Source organism: Erigeron canadensis, chromosome 3 (genome assembly GCF_010389155.1).
Source record: "Erigeron canadensis isolate Cc75 chromosome 3, C_canadensis_v1, whole genome shotgun sequence".
Taxonomy (NCBI): domain Eukaryota; kingdom Viridiplantae; phylum Streptophyta; class Magnoliopsida; order Asterales; family Asteraceae; genus Erigeron; species Erigeron canadensis.
Window position 1 is genome coordinate 38677656 of NC_057763.1, and position 21364 is coordinate 38699019.

A 21364-nucleotide genomic window follows, 5' to 3' on the forward strand; every position below is an offset into this window, starting at 1 on the left:
ATTCCCTTTCTTTTTCGCAAACAAACAAGGAAAGTCTTTCCCATTCCCTTTCTCCCTTTTTCCATTTCATCATACCAAACACCCCTTAAGAGTAGGGATGTGCACGGTTTAGTTTAAACCGACTAAACCGTTTAAACCGAAATAATTGGACGGATTGGTCGGGTTAAAAATCAAAAACTTAGACCATTGGTTTGCCTTTTTCATAAACTGCCATTATGGTTTGGTTAGTGGTTTTAGACTTTTATCGAACCGATTTAACCAAGCCGAACCATTTAATTATATTAATAGTATGTTTAATATATATATATATATATATGGGGGATGAGAATATAAGGCTGTCGGGTATCTAAGCTTAGGTGTGGAACACTCACATATTGTTTTTTTAATCCATAAAAATCATGAGGACCCATGCATTTATTCATTAAACAAGAAATAATAAAATATTAGTATGTGAGGGTTCCACACCTAAGCTTCGGTGCCGGACAACCTTATATTCCCTTTTCCCTATATATATATATGTATATATATATTAAATATTATTAATTATAATTAATATATTATTAGTTAACTTGAAAAAATTCAAATGCTAATCTTAACTTTTTCAAAGATACTCTGTGAAAGATTGATGTTAATAAGAAAGATTCAAAAGTTTGTTGATGTTTGAAAATACACATTTTATTTTCAGTTATTTATTTCCAATTATTATTTTTAAAATACTTTGTGTTTCAAGTATTTGTGAAACATTTGCAATTTGGTATTTTTAAAAACTTTTATATATTGAATGTCAAAAGTATGATAACCGTTTATCCAGACCAGACCAAACCGGTTAATTGGTTTTGGTCGGTTTGGTTTGACATAACAATTTGGACGAGTTGGTTTTAAAAATCGTCAAACCGTTTACATTGGTTTGGTTGAAATTTTTAACAAAAACCGACCAAACTGGACCACGCACATCTCTACTTAAGAGACATCCATTCACTTTCCATTGCTCCTCCCCTAGCATGTCTTCTCCATTGTCCATCTTTCAAACGATCTGATATCATACAAGCTTTACACATATCCAAACTATATAGGCGTGGGTATCGAGATTGAAAAGGAGACTGACCAAACCAAATATCATGCCAAAAGGAAGTTGTATTCCCGTTACCAAGTTGAACTAACTATTTAAGTTTTTATTATTAATATATTCCGGATCAAGACATAATATTTTGCATTTCACTATATACTTGTATAATTCTAACTCTAAAAAAAGCATATATTCTTCTATATTAGCAAAACCAAATAAATATAAGTTAATAAGTACTCGTATAACATTTTTAACCGTCAAAGGACATGGTGAATTGGTACAAGGATCTCCAAATCTCTAACTACCAACGAGATATTCTAGAATTCGTAAGCTTCATTTGGTGGTGGCATATTTAGAAAGAAAAGGAACAATGGTCTCCATAATGGATCTCATGCTAGCTATTCCGATACCTTTAATTCTATTGTTTCTCTTCTTTTTTTTCTTTGGATTACTAACTGCGACAGGAAGCATAGTTACTGCTAGAGTGATTGAATCGTGAATCCCCTATTTGTTGGATGATCCAAGTTCGGTTCCTTTTTGTTTGTTGTGCGACTCATGATGACATGGTTTTTGAAATCGTTATGGTTATGATGGTTGGTCTCCTCGAGGTTGTTTGGGATTACATAAAAAACGTCACAAAGTGAGAATCGGTGGCTTGGCCTCTGTCGACGAGGATTTTTCTCATGTCTTGTTTAGTGTAATTGGTATGCGTTTTTTCATTCCTTTTGAGTATTAGCAGTTAAAGTCCCGAAATGGTTCTACTTTGTGTTACTTGTATATCTAGAATAGCATTTACTTGCGTCTATCTATACTCCATTAATAAGCAAACTACCCACCCCCTTTTAACATCTCTACCTTTAAAATGTCTTTTATGCCCTCCTAATTTACACTACCATATTTTTTCTCCATCACGCTCATTACACACACATACGTTAATCCGATTTCTGATTTTCTCTCTCTCCCCCCTTCTCTGATTTTCTCCTCCCATAAACACCATCCACCACCGCCCCAAATACCACCATCCACCGCCGCAATCCACCTTCTATGTACGCTATCCCCCATAAACACCATCCACCACCGCCCCAAAAACCACCATCCACTGCCGTCGGCTTATTTTTTTTTCTTTTTCATCGCCGCCGCCCCACAAACCACCATCAAACCACCGGCGTGTTTTTCTTATTCCCCGCTGCATCGCGCGGGTACAACGCTAGTTTCTTTTGCAGTTATAGTTGTACCTTTTGCGACTAGCACCTTGCTAGCAATTGTTGATTCATATATATTTATGTCGTTCAAAAAAAATAAAAATTTTAACCGTTAATCAAGAATCGATTTCCAGAAACATTGGGTTATATAATGGACCGTACCAGTATAAGACTCAGGTCTACTAAAGTTTTAGGAGTTAATAACTTAATATTGTCTTATTGAAATTCAAGAAAAAACCTACATATTTATCACTCTAAAACATCAAACTCGAAGACCCGTAAAAAAAAAAAACCGGGGATGAATGTGTTAAGTGAGTCAACTTCATTAGCTAATTAATATACTACTACTTTAATAAATATTTCTATTTCTTATGGATCGATCACAGTTTCTGTTAAAATTAAATAAATGCTTCGGAAACTATTCTATTCTCCAAGTGGCTCCAAATTGTACAGTTTAGATTATTGCAGTGAGTAGAATTCGGTGAAGCATGTATATGACAAATGTATGTATAAGAGAAATCATTACCACCACTGGCTGCTTTTACAAATGGTCCCTTCTTTTATTCATATATGAAAACGATGCAACAAACAGCAATGGGGAACGACGGTCGGAGAATGAGATTCTCACGGTGGCAGAAAAACTAAACAGTACTACTGGTGTTATCAACATCACCGGCCGACCAATCATTCCGATCTCTGCTGCTACGACATTCTGATCATGTCTCCCTTAAAATTTACTTTTTGTACCATGATGAGTCCAAAACATTTTAACATGCAAAATCACTTGATTAAAATTAAAGTCTCTGATGTCTTTGTTACATGTCATTTTATTTCTATTTCTAATGCAAACAAAAGAATAAAAGGAACATTTTTTTGTTGTTGTTGTTGTATCAGCTTTCACCGTTTTCTATAAAAATGAATGAATCAAAAGTGATCGAGGGTGGACCATGACTTCCGACGATCTAAAGAGTAAAGATACAAAAAAAAAAAAGTGTACTTATCTTTATTCCCTTTGTGTTTTGACCCTTAATTTGGTTTGGAATTTTAAAGTGTTTGGTCAAATTCAGGCATAAGTTTTGGGTTTTTGTGGATCGATCACTTGCTTCTTTATTTATGGTTTTGTTTTCACTCTATAAAAGTAAAACTATATTGGGATTTACAAATCTCGATTTTGGTCTTAATTACGTATCTATCTTTATAGATAGATTGGAAAAGATAGTACAATTCACAAATAGAGACTTCGCAACTCGCAAGTGCTTTAGCTAGGAGAGAACTTTAAAAAATAATAATAATAAAATAAAAATAAAAAAGCTATGCCAAAAAAAAGAGATAGTTGATTGGTTGAGAAAAACAACTAGCTAGTAGTGAATTTTAGACTGTAGACATAGGTGTTAGTGCATGTATATGATTTTAGCAATCTGTTAACGAATGTTACAATACACAAATATAGAATTGGAGCTATATTTTTCATCTTTGCAAGCTCTACAACACGTTTTTATATTTGTGTATGGCATTTATATTTATGTCCAATTGTTGATTCATTTGGCATTGGCGGTGGCCATAGGTAGATGTCGTGGTGGTGCCCAGTTGAGTAACTCATAGCAAATCAATATTTTGGAATATGTGGCTTAATAATACAAGGATAAGGGTGGTTGGCGGATAAATTGTCCCAAAAAATTAAGGGGGTGTTTGGTTGATTGGTATATGAGTAAATAAGGATGGATTACATTACCGATTTCACTATTCTAAGCTAAACATGTCCTAATAAGGCCCAACTAGTCATTTTTGTAAAATATATATATATATTTTTTTAACAAGCTTCCTTGCTTATGTTCCTATACAATGAATAGAAAACTTTTGCTTCTTGATCCTACTTAAGAAACAAACTAAATGTCGAAAAAAAAAAAAATAATGATCTAAAAAGAGGTGTACATCTGTATCATAAGTAGCAAGTTGTCAAAGACCCCATTTAGGAGTGGCTTAGATTAGATGTGTATTACCTGTCACTTGTGAAATTGATGCAGGAGATTCGTGACCAGATCCAACCTATAATGCGATTAATTTAATCATCTTTTATTTTAATAAGTCATATTTTAATTTTATAAGTTATCTTTTTATTTATTATGATAAGTATGGATTGATTTGTTTCTCATATAAAAGGTATTAAGATTAGTATAAATAAGGATTTTGGTTAATGTAAAATTCAGTTGAAAATTTTGAATTTATAAGAAATTGACGTTTTGTCAATGATTTTCTGTCTTTTAGTTAATCTTTAGTCTTGAGTCATTTGAATGCGTGTGAAACTGCATTAAAAATGGTGACCACGTTATCCCTTCTGGCTCTTCTTGTGCTTAAGCATTTCAAGCCATATTAGATGGGATGTTTGCATTTGCAGACTGTTGCAACTTCTATCTATAACCCTTTTATAAAGCATATTGATATCTCCTATTTTAGTAAATCCAACATACTTTTTTTTTTTTAATCAAAAATACCTTTATTTCTTAATCCTAATTTCCTTATACTATTTAATAAATAAAAAACCTTCTCTTTAAAAGTTATGAAACAATTATCTAAAATACCATTAATGATTAAATTACAATATCAGTCATTTATCCATTAACCTTTTATATCAATCACCTTTCATCAATTATCTACACTACTTGATGCCGTCCCACCACGAACAGTAGCCACCACAACCACGCCGCGTTGTGCGGATACCGTGCTAGTTTAGTTAGAAAAGTATCTAGTTTAAGTTAAGAATTGTTAAATAACTTCACATGTATATATGTCAAGCACCCCTATAATAAATTATACTTTCTTTAAAGGAGATAACTTGGATGATGTTAACATTATTTTGGTTGGATGATGTTGTTCTCACAAACTATTAAAATCATGGGGGGCTTTTTGACATGCGTAGAGTTTGATTTAAGTGAGTTTGTGAGAGCAACATCATCCAACAAAGATGATGTTAACATCATAAATCATTTTCCCTTCTTTAAATTATGTTATCTTATAAATCATTTAGTAAATGGTCTTGGATATTTCAACTTTAGATAATGGAAATTAATTTTTCAATCATTTCTATCTATTACATACAAACTGTTGAATTTATGCTTGGAAGTCAAGAGAACCACAAAAGTAATAAAATGAAACAAAAACTTGGTAATTATTGTTAATTGGATTTTTAAAATTACATGAAATGTCTTTAATTATTTATTCAGCATTCGACCATTCTTTTGATTTTCAAAACCTTTAGAACAGCAAAAGTATTTAGTCGGAGAGCCAACACGATGAGATTCATATATTACGCCACCATTGCTGATCTTAGTCCTAAGATGGTAGTAGATGAAGCCGACCTCTGTCACCTCTATCTTGACTGAAATTTTGATAAGATTTTGATTTTAACTTGAATTTCAAAATTCTGGAAACCATCTAGTGTCGCGCATCGTATAGGTAGTGTTCTAGTCTTATAACATAAGATTGTGATTTGAAAAAAAAAAAGAAGAAGAAAACTAGATAACATACGCAACTAACTTGATTCTTAATTTTGGGCTAAGAGGCCAACAAGATGTGTGGATTTCCATTGTTTCCTCTACAAGGACCACAACCACTGGTGTTGATGTGCAAATGTCATTTCTTCCAAATCTCAACCTCAATGGGGGTCATTGTGCAATAACTATGGTCCTTTTCTAGTAGGTTTTATCAAGAATTATTCATGTGACATTTGATGATATTCACATATAATGGGATATGCTACGCACTTATGTCGATTCATGGATTCCATTCAATACTCGATCCCTTCGGTAATGATGTTAAGCATATCCTTGGTATGATCTATCAAATCAACGATATTTAATGTGATCTAATACTTTTGCCATTTATCACATATTTTGATTTGATTTATATTGATTAGTTCATAGCTTTGCTAATGATCGTCCCACTATTTATGGGTCACATGAATATGTAATAGAGCATATTGATTAACAACTTATAACTTATTTATACTATGGGGAAAAGTTAGGTAAAACATGTAGTACCTATCTTAGGTAAAACAGGGGGTGATTATGTAAAATTCAGGGGGAGTTTATGTAAAATTCAAGGAGTTATGTATGTTTATTAAATTCAAAGGTTTAGTATGTAACTTTTTTTAATATGGCAGTACCTAGCTTAAATAAAGTCTGTAGTACAGATCAGTTTCCCTTATACTATATTCAACAGTTCTTTAGTTTTCTTACTTTGTGGTACTTTTTCTTATTTATTTTGCACCAAGTAAAAGCTTTGTGGCATTTTGTGTCTTAGATATGTAATAGAGCATATTGTTTAGTTGTTTCTCCCCGAACTTGCTTTGTCAGTCATTTCTGTTCATTTACTTGCTACCTTAGAGCCAAACAAGCAAGTACAGTAAAACTTTCAAAATGTCATTAGAATTGCAGGTCAACATGTCATAAGACTAAGAGGAGTGGTGTCGGGGGAAGGAGGGGGAAGAAGAGGGCGACTTGTGCCATGTGGCATGTGGAATAAAAAGAGTTGCCCCTCAAAAAAGGTGAAAATGGACGGGTTTTTAAGGGGTGGGCGACTTGTGCCATGTAGCATGTGGTAATAATTGATTTAATTTTATTTTTGATTTTTTTGTAAACTTTGTTATAATAAAAAGGAAATATATATATATTTTAAACATAAACAAATTTATTAAACATAATTAAAATTACTACTAGTTAATCATAAAAATAACAAAGTTCGAAAAATAACAAAGTTCGAAAAATAAAAAAGTTCATAAAAATAACAAAGTTATTAAATATAAAAACTAATCAAGACAAATATTTTTCACGAAGCGCTTGTTTTTTGCGTTCCATGATGCTTCGCTCCGGCTCTTCAAGGTGGGAATAGTCGGTACCCAATAACTTCCAATCGCGGTCTTCTTCCATGATCTTAACTTTCTTTTCCTTCAACTCAATTTTCTTCGAGCTCATATCAAACAACTTATCCAACTTTTTCGCAATTCCTTCAAACGTCTCCATATACTTACCCTTTCCTTTCCCCTTGCCTCTCGAGCTCGACCCGGCTTCCCCTCTCGATGCTTTCTTTGATGCGTCCCTACCAATGGGCCGTTCTTGAAGCCCCAACTCATTATCATTATCACCCAACTCTTCAAACGAGTTAAGGTCAAAGTTGACCCTAGCATCTGACCCTTGACTGGCCACTGGGTCGGTGGATGATGAAGTCTTTGACCTTTTGGCCGTGGGTTCACCGAGATTGGTCCTCATAGCGCTTTTGTCCACGAGATAAAACTTCGAACTGTACCTATATAAATATATATAAAACATAATTACACATAATAAAAAGTAATATATGTACATATATAGATTAGACATAATTACACATAATAAAAAGTAATATATGTACATATATAGATTAGACATAATTAAACATAATAAAATGAAATGTACATATATATATTAGACATAATAAAACATAATAAAATGAAATGTAAATATATATATATACATATATATACTAGACATAATAAAACATAATAAAATGAAATGTACATATATATATATATACATATATATATATTAAACATAATTAGACTTAATAAAAAGTAAAATATTTACCGAATTTTGCCCCAAATTGATGAATACGGAAATGGCTTGCGATAAGTTCCTTCATACTCTTCGTTGGCCTTTCTAACACGATCTAAATCGTTTTCCCCACTTACATGACCGATTCGAGTATAGATTTGGTTGAAGTTTTGAATAATTGGACGTATCTTCCTCCATTTTGCACTCACAACTTCAGGGTCACGATAATCTATCGGCTTTTCTTCTAATGTCGCCAAAGTCTCGGTTATTCGTGACCAAAATACCCTATTTTTTTGATAATTTGCTACAACAAAAAACAAAACACAAATAATATTTCAAATAAAAAAAACTGTTTTTTTTAATTAAAATACTCGTATGTTTTTTTTTAAAAAAAAAAAAAACTGTTTTATATAATAAAAAAACTCGGCTTTTTTTTTTTAAAAAAAAAACTTTTTTTTAATATAAAAATCTGTTTGTTTTTTTGAAAAAAAGTCGGCTGTTTTTTTAAAAAAAAAAATTAAAAACTGTTTCTCTTTTTAAAAAAATCCGAAATATATTTAAAAAAATAAAACTAAAACAGTTTTTTATTTTATAAAAAAAAAACGAAACAGATTAAAAAAAAAAACGAAACAAATTTTTTTTTTAAAAAAAAAAACCGAAACAATTTTTTTTTATTTAAAAAATGGGCATATTTATATATAAAAAAAAATAGTATGCGTAAAAAGAAAAATACCATATTCCGGGTCTTCGGTCACCGATAGCCAAGCCGTAGCTAGAATCATTTCTTCCGACGGTAACCACGTTTGTATGACATTTCTTGGTCGTGGTTCGTCTTCGCCGGCCACTTTTTTCCTATGCCGCCTTGGTTTTGATGGTTGAGGGGGTGGTTGTGTCTCTTGAACAACATCATCATCTTGAGAATCTAGTGGTGGAGTCTCAACTAGCCTTTGACGATCAAAAAATGAACCGGGAGTGTTTTGTTGGCTAGACGACCCACCAAAAGTTTCATGTTGGCTCGAACCACCCATACCCATACCCATACCCATATCCGGACCCATACCCATAAGCGAACCCATACCCGTACCCATACCCATTTGTTGATTAGTAGACATATGTTGAATCAATTGAAAAAGTTGTGGGTTATTGAGTAAATTAAGGTCGTTTAACATATTGGGTTGTTGATTTGGGTTATTTGGACGTTGACTACGATTACCCGGGGTAAAAGGGTTGTTGTTTGGAAACATTTTTGGTTAAAGATGAAGAAGATGAAAGTAAAAAAGGAATAAGAAAGGGATATGTGAAAGGGAAATGGAATGGAAAGGATTTGTTTTAAAAAAAAAGGGGAATTTTTTTTTTTTTTTATAATTTGGTCAAACTAGCCGGTATGCAATAACTCCACCTCGGTCAACGTGAGGGTCAGAGGAAGAAAAGGCGAGAGGGAGAAGACGGGCGAACGGGTAGTCGGTCGACGGGGGTGGTGTGGGGGCGACGGTCGCCGAGGGAGGGCGAGGGTTGGGGGTTTATCCGTCCACTCCGCTCGGTCTAAGCACACAACATGTATACAAATGCAAAATTGAGGTCAAATGGGTCAACATGTCATCAGTACACAAAATGTCGTCAAATGCTCACAAGTTACGACTTTCTAAATGGTCAACATGTCATAACAAAAATTACCCATTTGACCCGACCCCTTTTGGCTCATTATGCAACGTTTATTCCAGTCACAAACTATTTTTTTGATACCGAGTTTCTGTTTACAACACACAATGACAACATGTAAACGACTCCATGATAACAATACGACTTTCAACTGACATTAACTACATTAGTTGTGTGAACTGTGACTGCTAACCATTCAATACAAGCAGTAAATCCTCATGACAAAGAGATCATAGAATCTTTGGAGATCACTCACATGGATATAAACTCTGCAGAAGATTCTTGATTTATCACCCCCTTTTGTATGATTACCAGAAGCGAAGTTGATACCATTAATTGAAACTCTCATGTGCAAGTATTAAACAGGAACCGAATCATCTTCATAATTTTACTGGTTCATAATTTCATATTGTTTTTTTGGGTGAGCAACAACATAAATATACTTGGATGAAGGACAATAATTCACCCCATTGTAATCAACATATTGAAGCAACCATCTATCAATCATTTATCTCTTTGACTGCAACCCAGTGCTTCCATAATATTGTCTTGTTGTTTCTCTTGAAAATTCTGCAAATGTCATACCATCTTTTAAGCGATCACAAAGTGGTGGGACTAATTTACCAATATCTGAACTTGGTTTTTGAGACCGGTTCTCCTCATTACATACTCTTGCATGCTCACCATTTAAACTCGTATTTTCCACTGCAAAATCATAGAGCGTAAGTGTCTTGCTCCACGCAGGCTGCAAGAACACAACGAATGTTTCCCTGCTCAAATTTTCCAAATTTTTAGGTCTAGAAACGGAATGAAGAGTTGCACGGAGTTTCCCTTTTGACAATATATCACCTGATTCCCCTACCTGAACAATAAAACTATCCGAAGATGCCTTTACCATTACAACACTGTTCTTATTCGGATCAAATATTTGCAAATATGTATGTCCACTAGGGGAAGAGCACTCCTTCCCATCACATGATTGGGAACAGCCATTAATTACAGGAGCAAACATGAACATCGGTGCTGTCAAAACAGTGAAAACACCATAATCATAATGCCACTGCTGCCACAGATCGGAGCACTTTTCACTAGAATTTTTACTAGTCCTGCTTTTGGACCGCGTATCCTTTAAGGCTTGCAGAATAACGTTATCTAAAAGCGAATGGTAGTGTATAAGACGCCCTTTAGCCGAGCATGATTCCAATAAGCTTTGTTCTAACTCATGTCCACCAATGATTTTGTCACACACCCTTGCCAGTCGAAGACCTACCTCAATCATGCAATGTCCCAACTCTTTAAATACGTTCCCAAGATTCTCAATTTCCGAACTACAACCTTCAATCCCTGACCTGTTTGCATTACAAAGACTGCCAACATCCAAATCCCGGTTGTATTTTAATTGCATAGCGAAAGGGGAGACTGTTCTATCAACGTTCTTAAGCGGAACGTCACTTCCTAACCCATGATCCTGCAAATGTGACACCGATAAAGTCCTTAATGGGTCCGTTTAGATATGCATTTTTAAAGTGATGAAAGCAATTTTATTTATAAATATCATAAATTTAACTAGCATAAAGTGATTATGATCAGGGATAATTGGTTCAGGCATTTCATCAAACACATTATATGCAACATTTAATTTCTAATTACCAGATACGTTACCTTGAGTACACGTTTACGATCTTCGTTGTTAAGGAGGGCCAGCTTCCGAGCCATTGGAAGCAGTATTTGGCGCAGTTCGGAAGCATTGGGGACTCCGTTAATAGCAAGTAGGCCCGGGCCGGAGGGACCGAGGTTTTTCATGATCTTATACATTACTGATTCCAAATATTCCATGTTTTCGGAAGATGGAGAAGATTGGTCATCCAAAGGAGACAAAAAAGATAATGCAACGAGATCAGAATAGTGGAGCTCATATAATTCTAGGGTTTCAAATTCTTCCATTTTTTTGGCGGGTAAGTTTGGTAAAATTCAACTTGTATGCTTTGATTATTTTTGTATTATGTATCTACAAAAATGATAAGGTTACAAACAATTTACTTTTGGTAAGAAAGTTACACACTTGGATTTAGGGATACCCAAGTTGGGCAAAGTTTTTTTCAAATATGTTGTCGTGTCTTTAGACGGACTAAAGGTTTTTCTTCCTACTATAGTACTATTTATTGGGTGAGAGGGTTCTGGGAACCCGACTAAGACAATATAGACCCTCTGTTGTGCTTTTTTATCTGCACAATATTTTTAAAGTTTTACTTTATATACGCCTAAAAGTTTTAAGTAACTCATCATGTCTTATGAAGTAATAAAACTCTATTGACATGTTTATAATGATGGAACTTATCCAAACTGTTGCCCAAATCTTTCTCAAGCAACAACGTAAATATAAGTAAATTTAGCTTTCTCGTAATCACATTAATATGATGTTCCATTTCCGTTTTCGTACTTTAAGAATGCACGTATGTGACTACGGATCCAACAAATAGTATGACTGTGAACCACAGTTTTAACATTAAACTTCACATATTGACAGTTTGACACACAAAAAAAACTTTTTATGTGATTCGCAAACCAAAATTATATTGAAATTCGCAAGATCATGTCAGGCTTGAAAGAAAACCTTCCACTTATATCCTATATGAGCAAGCAACTCATAGATACTTACAGTTGCACTTTTCAAACAATCAAACTGCAAATCATTAAAAATTCTGAGCATCTCCACCAATTCCCTTGAAACTTTTAGACAACCAAATGGCAGTTTCTCTTGGAGACACCTTCTCAGGCCCAAATGGTTTTAATAAAACTGCTAATTCTTCGATCCGTTCTTGCTGCATTAACTGTGCACTGAATTCCAACAGCCCTTCTAAGGCCTCAGCCCGTTGCTGGAAGGATGATGTGTCAAACTTACGGTTCTGTCCTGGTGAACCTGCGAACGGGTGGCTTGAAGTAACCCCGGTTGTGGTGCACTCGGTTGTTCTTTTAACTGTACCACTGGTTGCTCTTTTGTGGGTGTGGTCAATGATCTTGACCATGGTGCAATGGTCCATTGTAATTGATTGGTCTCTGCTGTTTGGGTATGTGTCAGAAGAGCGATATTGGGTTGATATTGGTGAACTTTTAGGGACAGGTAGGATTAACCGTTCTTCTGTAGAGGCTAATGGGATCTCTGTCATCTTGTCGATAAGTGGAGCATTGACCGATACATCTGGAGAGGTGATACGAGAATGACCCGTGTTGGATTTTGGTACAGAGATTCTACGGACAGTATGTGAAGGTCTTCCAGCTGGAGTTTGAGATGCTGGGAGCTGATAACAAATCATACATGCCTCGGTGAGAATCAAAGAGTCAAAAAACAGGAATATTCGTGTATAGCCTATTCTAGAAAAGAAAACTGGTATATACCCCAATTGTTATGAGAGAAATATGCATCAAAACTGTGGTTTTCTTACGGGTAGTTGTTATAAAAAAAAAGGTAACTAAACTTTGATCAAAATTTTATATTGGGTAACCAAAGTTTGTTACCTTTTTATCCAATTTGCCCTTCTCTTATTAGAACTTGTCTCGGGTTCACTTTAAAAGTCAAATGATATATTGTTTATGCAACTAGAGAGTGAAATGATGTAGTGAATACCAAATCATGATTTGAACCCTGTCCGGTTATCTTTGGTGAAATAGTTTGTCTTCTGGGAGTAGAAGTTTTTGTTGGAGTGAATCTTGGTGTTCTACTAGCAACCGGTGTCTTTGAAGCTACTGGTGTCTCTTCATCCAAACTGACAGTGGATAGTTTACTAGTCAAGGATCTTGACAGATAGTCTACATTCTCCGAGCACAAAGAAACTTGATCATGTTCAGATATACTAGGATTTAAGGCCCGGTCACTGCTAAAAGATTGCTGCTGATTTCTGTGAGAATGAACCATTCGAGGTTCAGGTTCGACAAATCTTGTTTTCTTTTTGTAGACCGGATATGTATGGCGTCTTGGGTTGTTTAAAGTTAAGTGAAGATTTTGTACGTATGGCTGAAGATGTGAATGTCTTAGTAAATCTGCAGCCTAGAATTAAACAAAAAAGAAATGCAACATCTTCAAGTCTAAGGTTTAGTTAGAAAAATGAAAAAATAAGAAAAGAAAGGTCAGTTTTGCATACACTTGGTCTTGTCTCTGGGTTTTTCCGCAGCATGCTCTTAACAAGCCCACGGCTAGAAAAGAACAAGAAAATGGTAAATCAGATCGATAGAAGATATTGTCACAATTCGCCAAGTCTTGGGTTGTTAGAGGCCTAAAAGTATTAGAACACTCACAATGCACCAGAGTACATGGTTGGAAGTGGAGCGACTATAGATTTATTGATCTTGTTGATTAAAGCTTGCATATCCTACTCAAAGACGAGATTATAATAGCAAATTGTCAGTTATATTAATGAAAGACTGATGATTTCAATGCACCTATGAAACTCATAAGATATAACATAAACTCCAGAAATAACTAGTGTTGTTATTAAAACTCCTAGGTCACAGCTCAAGACTTTGTGCTAGTTGCGCAGTGCAAGTTCTTGGTATAGATAGAGGAGATAATCATACAAGCAATAGATAAACTTACAAATGCTCTGAACGCAGGCTTGAAAGCCATCATTTCATATATACAGCATCCTGGAAAAGTAGGTGTAGCAAATGCGTTAGCTAACCACTAAACCAACTAAAAACTAAACACAGGGTCGGTCCTGACTGCCAACCAACAAAACATGATAGAGACCTATCTGGTACTGGTGACCAGGTATGTTAAGTATGGTTCTTAGTTCTAGAGTTAAAAGGGGATATTGGTTTGAGAGATTTTAAATGGGGTTCGGTCCTGTAGCAACAACAGACTTCAGATGAAACATCAGGAACTTACCTAAAGACCAAATATCTGACTTAGAACCGTAAGGTATATCTGCAAGAAGCTCTGGACACATGTAACTAGGAGTTCCCACAACCTGATATTGAAAGACTTGTAAGCAGAAAGCTTGACTTGTTTAAAACATCCTTCAGATCAACTGATGAGGCAATCTACTTACAGAGGATGCAAGATCATCTGAAGTCAACATTTTAGCAAGACCAAAATCACCTGACAGTGGCCATTGAAACTTAGGTCAATATAAAGCTATATAAGGTGCACATGCCTTGAAACCTTTCATAATTTCATGCTTTTAAGTAGAAGACGTACAGACAATCATTACCTAGTCGAATTTCTTGATCTCTTGTTAGGAATATATTCGAGCACTGAAGTGAAAACAGAAAAAATAAGTTACATAAAATTTTAGATAAATCATCAGAAATGACATTATTATTTTGAGACTTTATCTCGAGAATGTTAACCTTAACGTCTCGATGGAGAATATGGTTAACATGCAAGTAATCAAGGGCTGACAAGAGCTGAACAAGCCATTTGCAGAGTTGCTGCACATTGAAACAAGATGGCATTAAGCAGAATTCACTAAGCATATATCATCGACATAAACACCATAAGTGTCATGTATTGTTTCTTGCAACTGTAATTGCGTTTTTAGTGTGTGTGACTATCGATCCTGAAAAGATAGTATCACAGGAGTTTTACCTCTTCTTGAAAATGAACTCCAGCGGCTCTTTTAATTGCTTCAGCCCTACACAAGCAAATACTTGAAAATATCGACACAAACATAAAAGGAAGGTGCTAAACTGATGAAGAATATAGCTTACATGTCTCCTCCTTCACAATGAGCTATAATAATACACACATAGCAACCCTGAAAGAAAGAAAGAAAGAATAAGTTCAACATTCTAGATTGTACATAGCAACCTATAGGCCATGAAAGCGAACTAAGATATGTTACATGTCTTGTGAAAGCTGCAGCCTTTGCATATTGTACATTTAAATGTTACAGTTGATGATATTTTTTTTAGGTTCACAAGATTCTACTTTCATTGGTGTGTTTTAGATATTAGAGAAATAGACAAACACTTCTCTAAATCATATTTTAAGGCAGGGCACACAGACCTTTTCAACCCATGAATCTTTGTATTCTACTATAAAAGGATTTTGCACTTTGGAAATAAGCTCCATCTGCACAAAGAGAACCAGATAAGTTTCCATACTTGATTTGAAGTGAGATGTTAGATCTTTACCATAATCCAATATTTCACTTTACGTCTTTACCAGATAAGTATCGTCTATTAAAGCTAGCAGAGTTTCTATCACTATACTATTTCTCTTAACTTGCTCATCAGGACAACATCTAATTACTATAATTAGGTTTATCCTATTATGTAATACTAGAGGGAGAATAGAAACCTCCTGTACAGCAGATCTGCGGGTCCTATCAGACTGTCGGGCAAGTCGTATTTTCTTCAAAACATACCTGAAATAAGGGAAAATTATCATCAATCAAATCAACTCAATATCACAATATACAAAGCATTTTGCATGTCATATTCAAAAACTTGGACTGCATCATACGCAAGTGAAAAAAAAAAGACGAATTAAACAATTAACAGACAATAAATCTTCACCTTTTCTTTTCGCGTTTATGCTTCACGAGCAGAGCAGAAGCAAATGAGCCTTTCCCAATCTGCTCTAATACTTCATAGTTCTCCATAAATACAGAACTCCAACTATCTCAAACTTCCGGCCTTCTTCCAAGGAACTTCAAGCCTGACTAACAACCACTACAACAAAGATGCATCAAAAGTGTCAAAATCATCATACAATATATGATATTAACTAATTGCATTTACAGACGGTATAGCTATTATACAACAGACTATGAAACTAGTCATGTCTGTATAATGCATAAATATATATATAATTTTGAAAGTTATAACTTATAAGTAATGTGGTACTTTCAAAACTGTTTGCATAAATTCAAAGTGGAGCAAATGCTATATGGGAACTTAAGAGTGGTTTTTGGTGACATCCTACTTGCAATAAATGACAACTTCTAATGGAAAATGACCCTTTTGTTGTTATAGAATCTTTATCAACACCAACCAAACATCCAATCAAAGAGGTAAGTAAACTAGCCTTCTCATTCATCCTTTCCCAACAAATGCTTTTCAACAACATCAAAAACATTTCACTTTAAAAACAATTACACTCTCAAATAATAAATACATCAATTTTGTCTTGTCTTGTGTTGCTATTGTATATATATTTTTTGTATCAAACTTTCAATTCATATATCAACACTTTGTTCATGTGTTCACGGATAAACAAATTATAAATATACATGTACCCTAACATTGTGATCACTATAATTCACATAGCAAGCCAACATTATATATACAACATAACGAGAAGTAAGAATCAATTAAGTTTACGATATATCACGAATATGTATAAATGCAGACTAAAATAAAATGAGGTAGTACCTGGTATTGAAAACGGATCAATTCAAAATACGCATCGAGTTGCCATTAAAAAGGAAAGAAAAATGTGTACGTTAGCATACAATTAATAAAGATTATATTTACAGAAATGTACACTACTGTATATGTTAATAAGAAGAAGGTGGTGTGCATATATGTACGTACATATATTTACTAATATTTTGACTGAGCATTTCATTTGATTATACTTTTGTAAAAGTAATTAAGTATATGAAACGGAAGTGTAAAGTTGTCAAGGACGGAGGGGACAATGCCAAGCGAGCGAGCGGCAAAAGAATTGAAATGAAAGCAAACTGCAAAAGAAAGATAATGGATAAATGATTTTATTTTTTTTATTATTAATAAAATAAAGTGGAACTTAGAATACGTGCACTCTTTAATGTTTGTACCTTTGCTTCTTTTTATTTTATGAAGATCTCTAACTTTATTGTGTATCACGATCACGAATAGTTTTTAATTGTTTAATTAATTAACTAGATTGGAAATTAATATATGATTGATCGTGATGAAAGGTTTTTTTAAAGATTTGACTGCTACATGTATTTTAGTTACATATAAAATATTTATGCTTGAGTTTCATTTTTTCCTAACTTTTAATTTTTAAGATTTTTAATTTTTTAGTTTTTCATACGTTATAGGCGTTAAAAATATTTGGAATGCTATATAAACTTTTGAGAAAAAAAAGTTATAAAACATATGGGCTTATTATATTAACTTTTGTGAAACAAGGTTGTAAACCATTTGGGCTTGTATAAACTCGATCCCGCCTGAGTGTTTTGTATCTTACTTTGGGCTTGCCTATAGGAGACTTCAAAAGGTATAGGCCCTATATTGCTATTTCCTATTAGCCGATGTGTCACGTACTCACGTTCATTTGATTGCAAGTTAAAGAGGTCTCCTATTTCAAATAGTTGTACTTTTGATTTTATTCGAAAGTAGAATTTCTTTACTTCTCATGTCAATAATTGGTTTGGTCTTGTATAACTTTTGTCTACATTCGTATTCCTTTTATAGCGCTCTCAATGATTGTACAATTTCGTCAAGATCATTTTGATCAATATATATGTTTCAATATGTTTTGTCAAATTTGTTGGACACATTAACTATATGTGCACGTTAGATAACTTTCTCAACGTCGTGATTTCGTTTGAGGTTCTGAAACCTTGAAACTATAAGTTGATATATAAGTCATAAATGTAGCTGGATTAAGTCAGAAATTATTTTATGGATAAGTGTAAAGTAAATATATTTACGTATATGAACTAGCAAATAAGTAACCCGGCCATTTAGTGCAACTAAAATCCATTTGTATATGTGATCATAATATTGTTACGATGATATTTAAAAAGTTAGACGTCAAATTTAAATGAGTTTTTATTAGTCTGATCTTGTAAAATTTGGTTTTCATAAGCGCAAACATATAAGCTTGTTTAACGAACACAAAGTCTAGAGGCTATTGAAGAGAAAAAAAAAAGTTCTAACATAGAGTTTATGAAAAAGTATATTACATATATATATATATATTAAAAATAGTTTTCTTAACATTTTGAATTTTATTTGTTTAACATTATATTATGTATCGGCTCAACCCTCATTTTTTCTTCCAAACATTTTCATACAAACAAAAAGTTCGATTAGTAGCTAGTTTTGGCTAGTAGATATAAATATACAACCACAAAGTCCAGCTATAAACTCTAGAAGTTAAAAAATTAATTAATAAAAAAAAAAAGGGATAAAATGTTTTATATACAAATTTTTGTGATAGAAGAAAAGATCGAAACTTAAATAAAAGTGATGTCGTCATTTATCGTTTATCAAAACTATTGTCTAAATATGCAAAGATCGATGAAATGGTCCGAACAAAATTTGAGATTTATGGTTCCAAGCCCAATCGAATCCATTTGGCTTCATGCTTGTGCACAATGCCTTTTTAACTTTTTTGTGGTCTTAAAGACTAAACGGTATGGGGCGGAATCGTTTAAATTATGTAATGGACTTTATTTATATTTTGTGGGATTTTTTTTATGTGTTTTATTATGTTTAATTTGGATGTGTTTTATGTAATACACAAACACACACACACACATATATATATATATAGGGGTGAATTATTTTGAGAACCATTAAAAAAAAAAAGAACGCGAGAACCAATCTCAGCCCTCCATTCATCAAGATCAGGAAGGGGATGTTTGTCATTATTAAAAAAGTTGTCTAACACTCTCTTTCTCTCTCCTCTTATTAAATCAAAAAATATCTAAATCATTAAAAAACTTTTATCTCACAAACCGTACATCACGGAAAAAAAAGCATGGGTGGTCTTGAAATTTTGTCCTCTTTCATTAGAGATGCGATTCGATATACTTTTGATGACTTTTTAAATTTCATTTTTTTCCCCCATCACGTTCATCCTACACATGTGTAAGTACAACCTACACATGTGTAGGAAAGACCTAGAAGTAGTGAGCTGTATAACCTGCCCATGCGTAAATACAACCTGCTCATGGGTAAGTACAACCTACACATGGGTAAGTTACTTATAAAGTTCAAAAAAGATGATGACGCATTGTAAAACCCTAAAGCTTAATTTCTAATTCGAGGGGGAAACTACTTTCTAAAAACCCTGGAAAATCTAAACCTTAAATGTTAAACCCTAAAAACCTAAAACGAATAAGGGTTCCCACTCTAGGGTTTAGGGTTTAAAGCCCGAGGGTCGGCTAACCCTGGACCTTCAAACCCTAAACCCTAGAGCGGGTACATGGTACGCTTTAGGGTTTAGGGTTTGAAGTTGTAGGGTTAGCCTACAACTTCAAACCATAAACCCTAAAGCTTAATTGCTAATCCGAGGGGGACGCTACATTCTAAAAACCCTGGAAAATCTAAACCCTAAAAACCTAAAAAGGATGAGGGTTCACACTCTAGGGTTTGAAGCCCGAGGGTTACGGCTAACCCTCGACCTTCAAACCCTAAACCATAGAGCGAGATGTATTAGGGGTGACAACTTGTCCATGTGTAAGTACAACTTACACATGTGTAAGATGAACGTGATAGGAAAAAAAAACGAAATTTAAAAAGTCGTCAAAAGGATATCGAATCGTATCTCTAATGAAAGAGGATGAAATTCTAAGACTACCCATGCTTTTCTTTTCGTCTAACGATTTACGGTTTGTGAGATAAAAGTATTTTAGTGAATTAGATAGAATTATATTAAAGTAAGAGAGAAAAAAAAAAAGAGCTGACGAAAATAACCCTCTAGTGTTGAGAGGAGTTTTTTTATTTTTAATCTTGTCAATCCATTTTCTTTGATCCAAGGGTGTAGATGAATTCTTGAGTTCTTTTTTTTAGGAGTTCTCAAATAATCTCTCCTTTCTCTCTCTCTATATATATTAGTTCTAGAGTAAAAAAGGTAAAAGAAAGAAATAAAAAGTAAAAAAAAAAATAAAGTTGGTGGGAGAAACATGGATGCCACATGTCCATTATCCCCTCCACCCCTATGCTTCACTCCCCATTTTTCCCACAAAAATCCTCTTGCTTACATAGCGCCACATGACGAATATCCCCTCACTTTTAAATATGTCTCACTCCTTTTAGCCTAAACTGTGGTTTATAATTTATTGAAGTGCAAGTTTAAAATTTTTAAAATTCAAAAACTTGTAATAATTAACCAATTATTTTAGTTATAGTAATACATGATACTTCAACAATAATTATCTTCTTTCTAATGATTTTTATATCAAACAACTCATTTGTACGTTACATCAACCAAATACTCTTTAAAAGACTATATAAACATCTAAACATATACAGATTTAATATAATAATATAATTTCCATCTCATTAGTATTGTCATCATGTGATCACATTGACTCATATAAAAATAATAAAGTTTATAAGTTCAAAACTTATTATAGACATATAAAAAAAACTATATATTGTGATGATAATGACTTATAACGAGCCTATATGACCATACGAGAGTAAATATATATTGGTATTTTAAATGTAACTAAGAATTGATTAGTGAATGAATACATTGATATCCTTGATCAGTAAATATCAGATCATTATTATTGATATTGACCGAACTAATGTATTAACAAGTACTTTGTACTCATTTTGATTTCACTTTTGCCTATCCTACTTTATGGAAACAAATGTAGTTACCTCGATTAATGTTATGCTAACATGGCTTGACGTTTTTCCTCGCGACTCTATGATAACCCTTGGTCTGGAATTGTGGATCGTAAACATTGGTTTTGTATATTAGTATCTCGATAAACAAAATAGGTAAAACAATTAGTTTTTTTTTTTTCATTCAAGTCACCTAAAAACAAATACTTTAATTTGATGCATACGATTTAACAAAGGTGTCGCCTTGACTATTTTCAAATTTTTTTTTACCAATAATGTTCGATCTTGAAAATTTTGCGAGAAAAAGAAGACTAGTAGCTAGTACTCGTACTTAT

The 21364-nt window shown here is 33.6% G+C and overlaps 3 protein-coding genes across 3 annotated transcripts; all 3 read right to left on the reverse strand.

Annotated features, from left to right (window-relative positions):
* Positions 1-7076: 7076 nt before the first annotated feature.
* LOC122592094 (glutathione S-transferase T3-like) lies at positions 7077-8944 on the reverse strand. Its single transcript, XM_043764299.1, has 3 exons — positions 8584-8944; positions 7884-8154; positions 7077-7569 (listed from the first exon to the last, which is right to left on the reverse strand). Exons 1-3 carry the CDS (start codon positions 8942-8944, stop codon positions 7077-7079), a joined length of 1125 nt encoding a protein of 374 aa, XP_043620234.1.
* A 607-nt stretch (positions 8945-9551) lies between these two features.
* LOC122593018 lies at positions 9552-11624 on the reverse strand. The gene is made up of 2 exons (XM_043765355.1): positions 11172-11624; positions 9552-10977 (listed from the first exon to the last, which is right to left on the reverse strand). The coding sequence occupies exons 1-2, from the start codon at positions 11451-11453 to the stop codon at positions 10018-10020; spliced, it is 1242 nt and encodes a 413-aa protein (XP_043621290.1). The 5' UTR covers positions 11454-11624; the 3' UTR covers positions 9552-10017.
* Positions 11625-12100: 476 nt separating this feature from the next.
* LOC122593019 (serine/threonine-protein kinase Nek6-like) lies at positions 12101-16183 on the reverse strand. The gene is made up of 14 exons (XM_043765356.1): positions 16026-16183; positions 15808-15874; positions 15514-15579; positions 15216-15262; positions 15094-15139; positions 14856-14936; positions 14717-14759; positions 14555-14604; positions 14392-14473; positions 14101-14150; positions 13803-13876; positions 13649-13700; positions 13135-13554; positions 12101-12808 (listed from the first exon to the last, which is right to left on the reverse strand). The coding sequence occupies exons 1-14, from the start codon at positions 16109-16111 to the stop codon at positions 12203-12205; spliced, it is 1770 nt and encodes a 589-aa protein (XP_043621291.1). The 5' UTR covers positions 16112-16183; the 3' UTR covers positions 12101-12202.
* Between the last annotated feature and the right edge of the window lie 5181 nt (positions 16184-21364).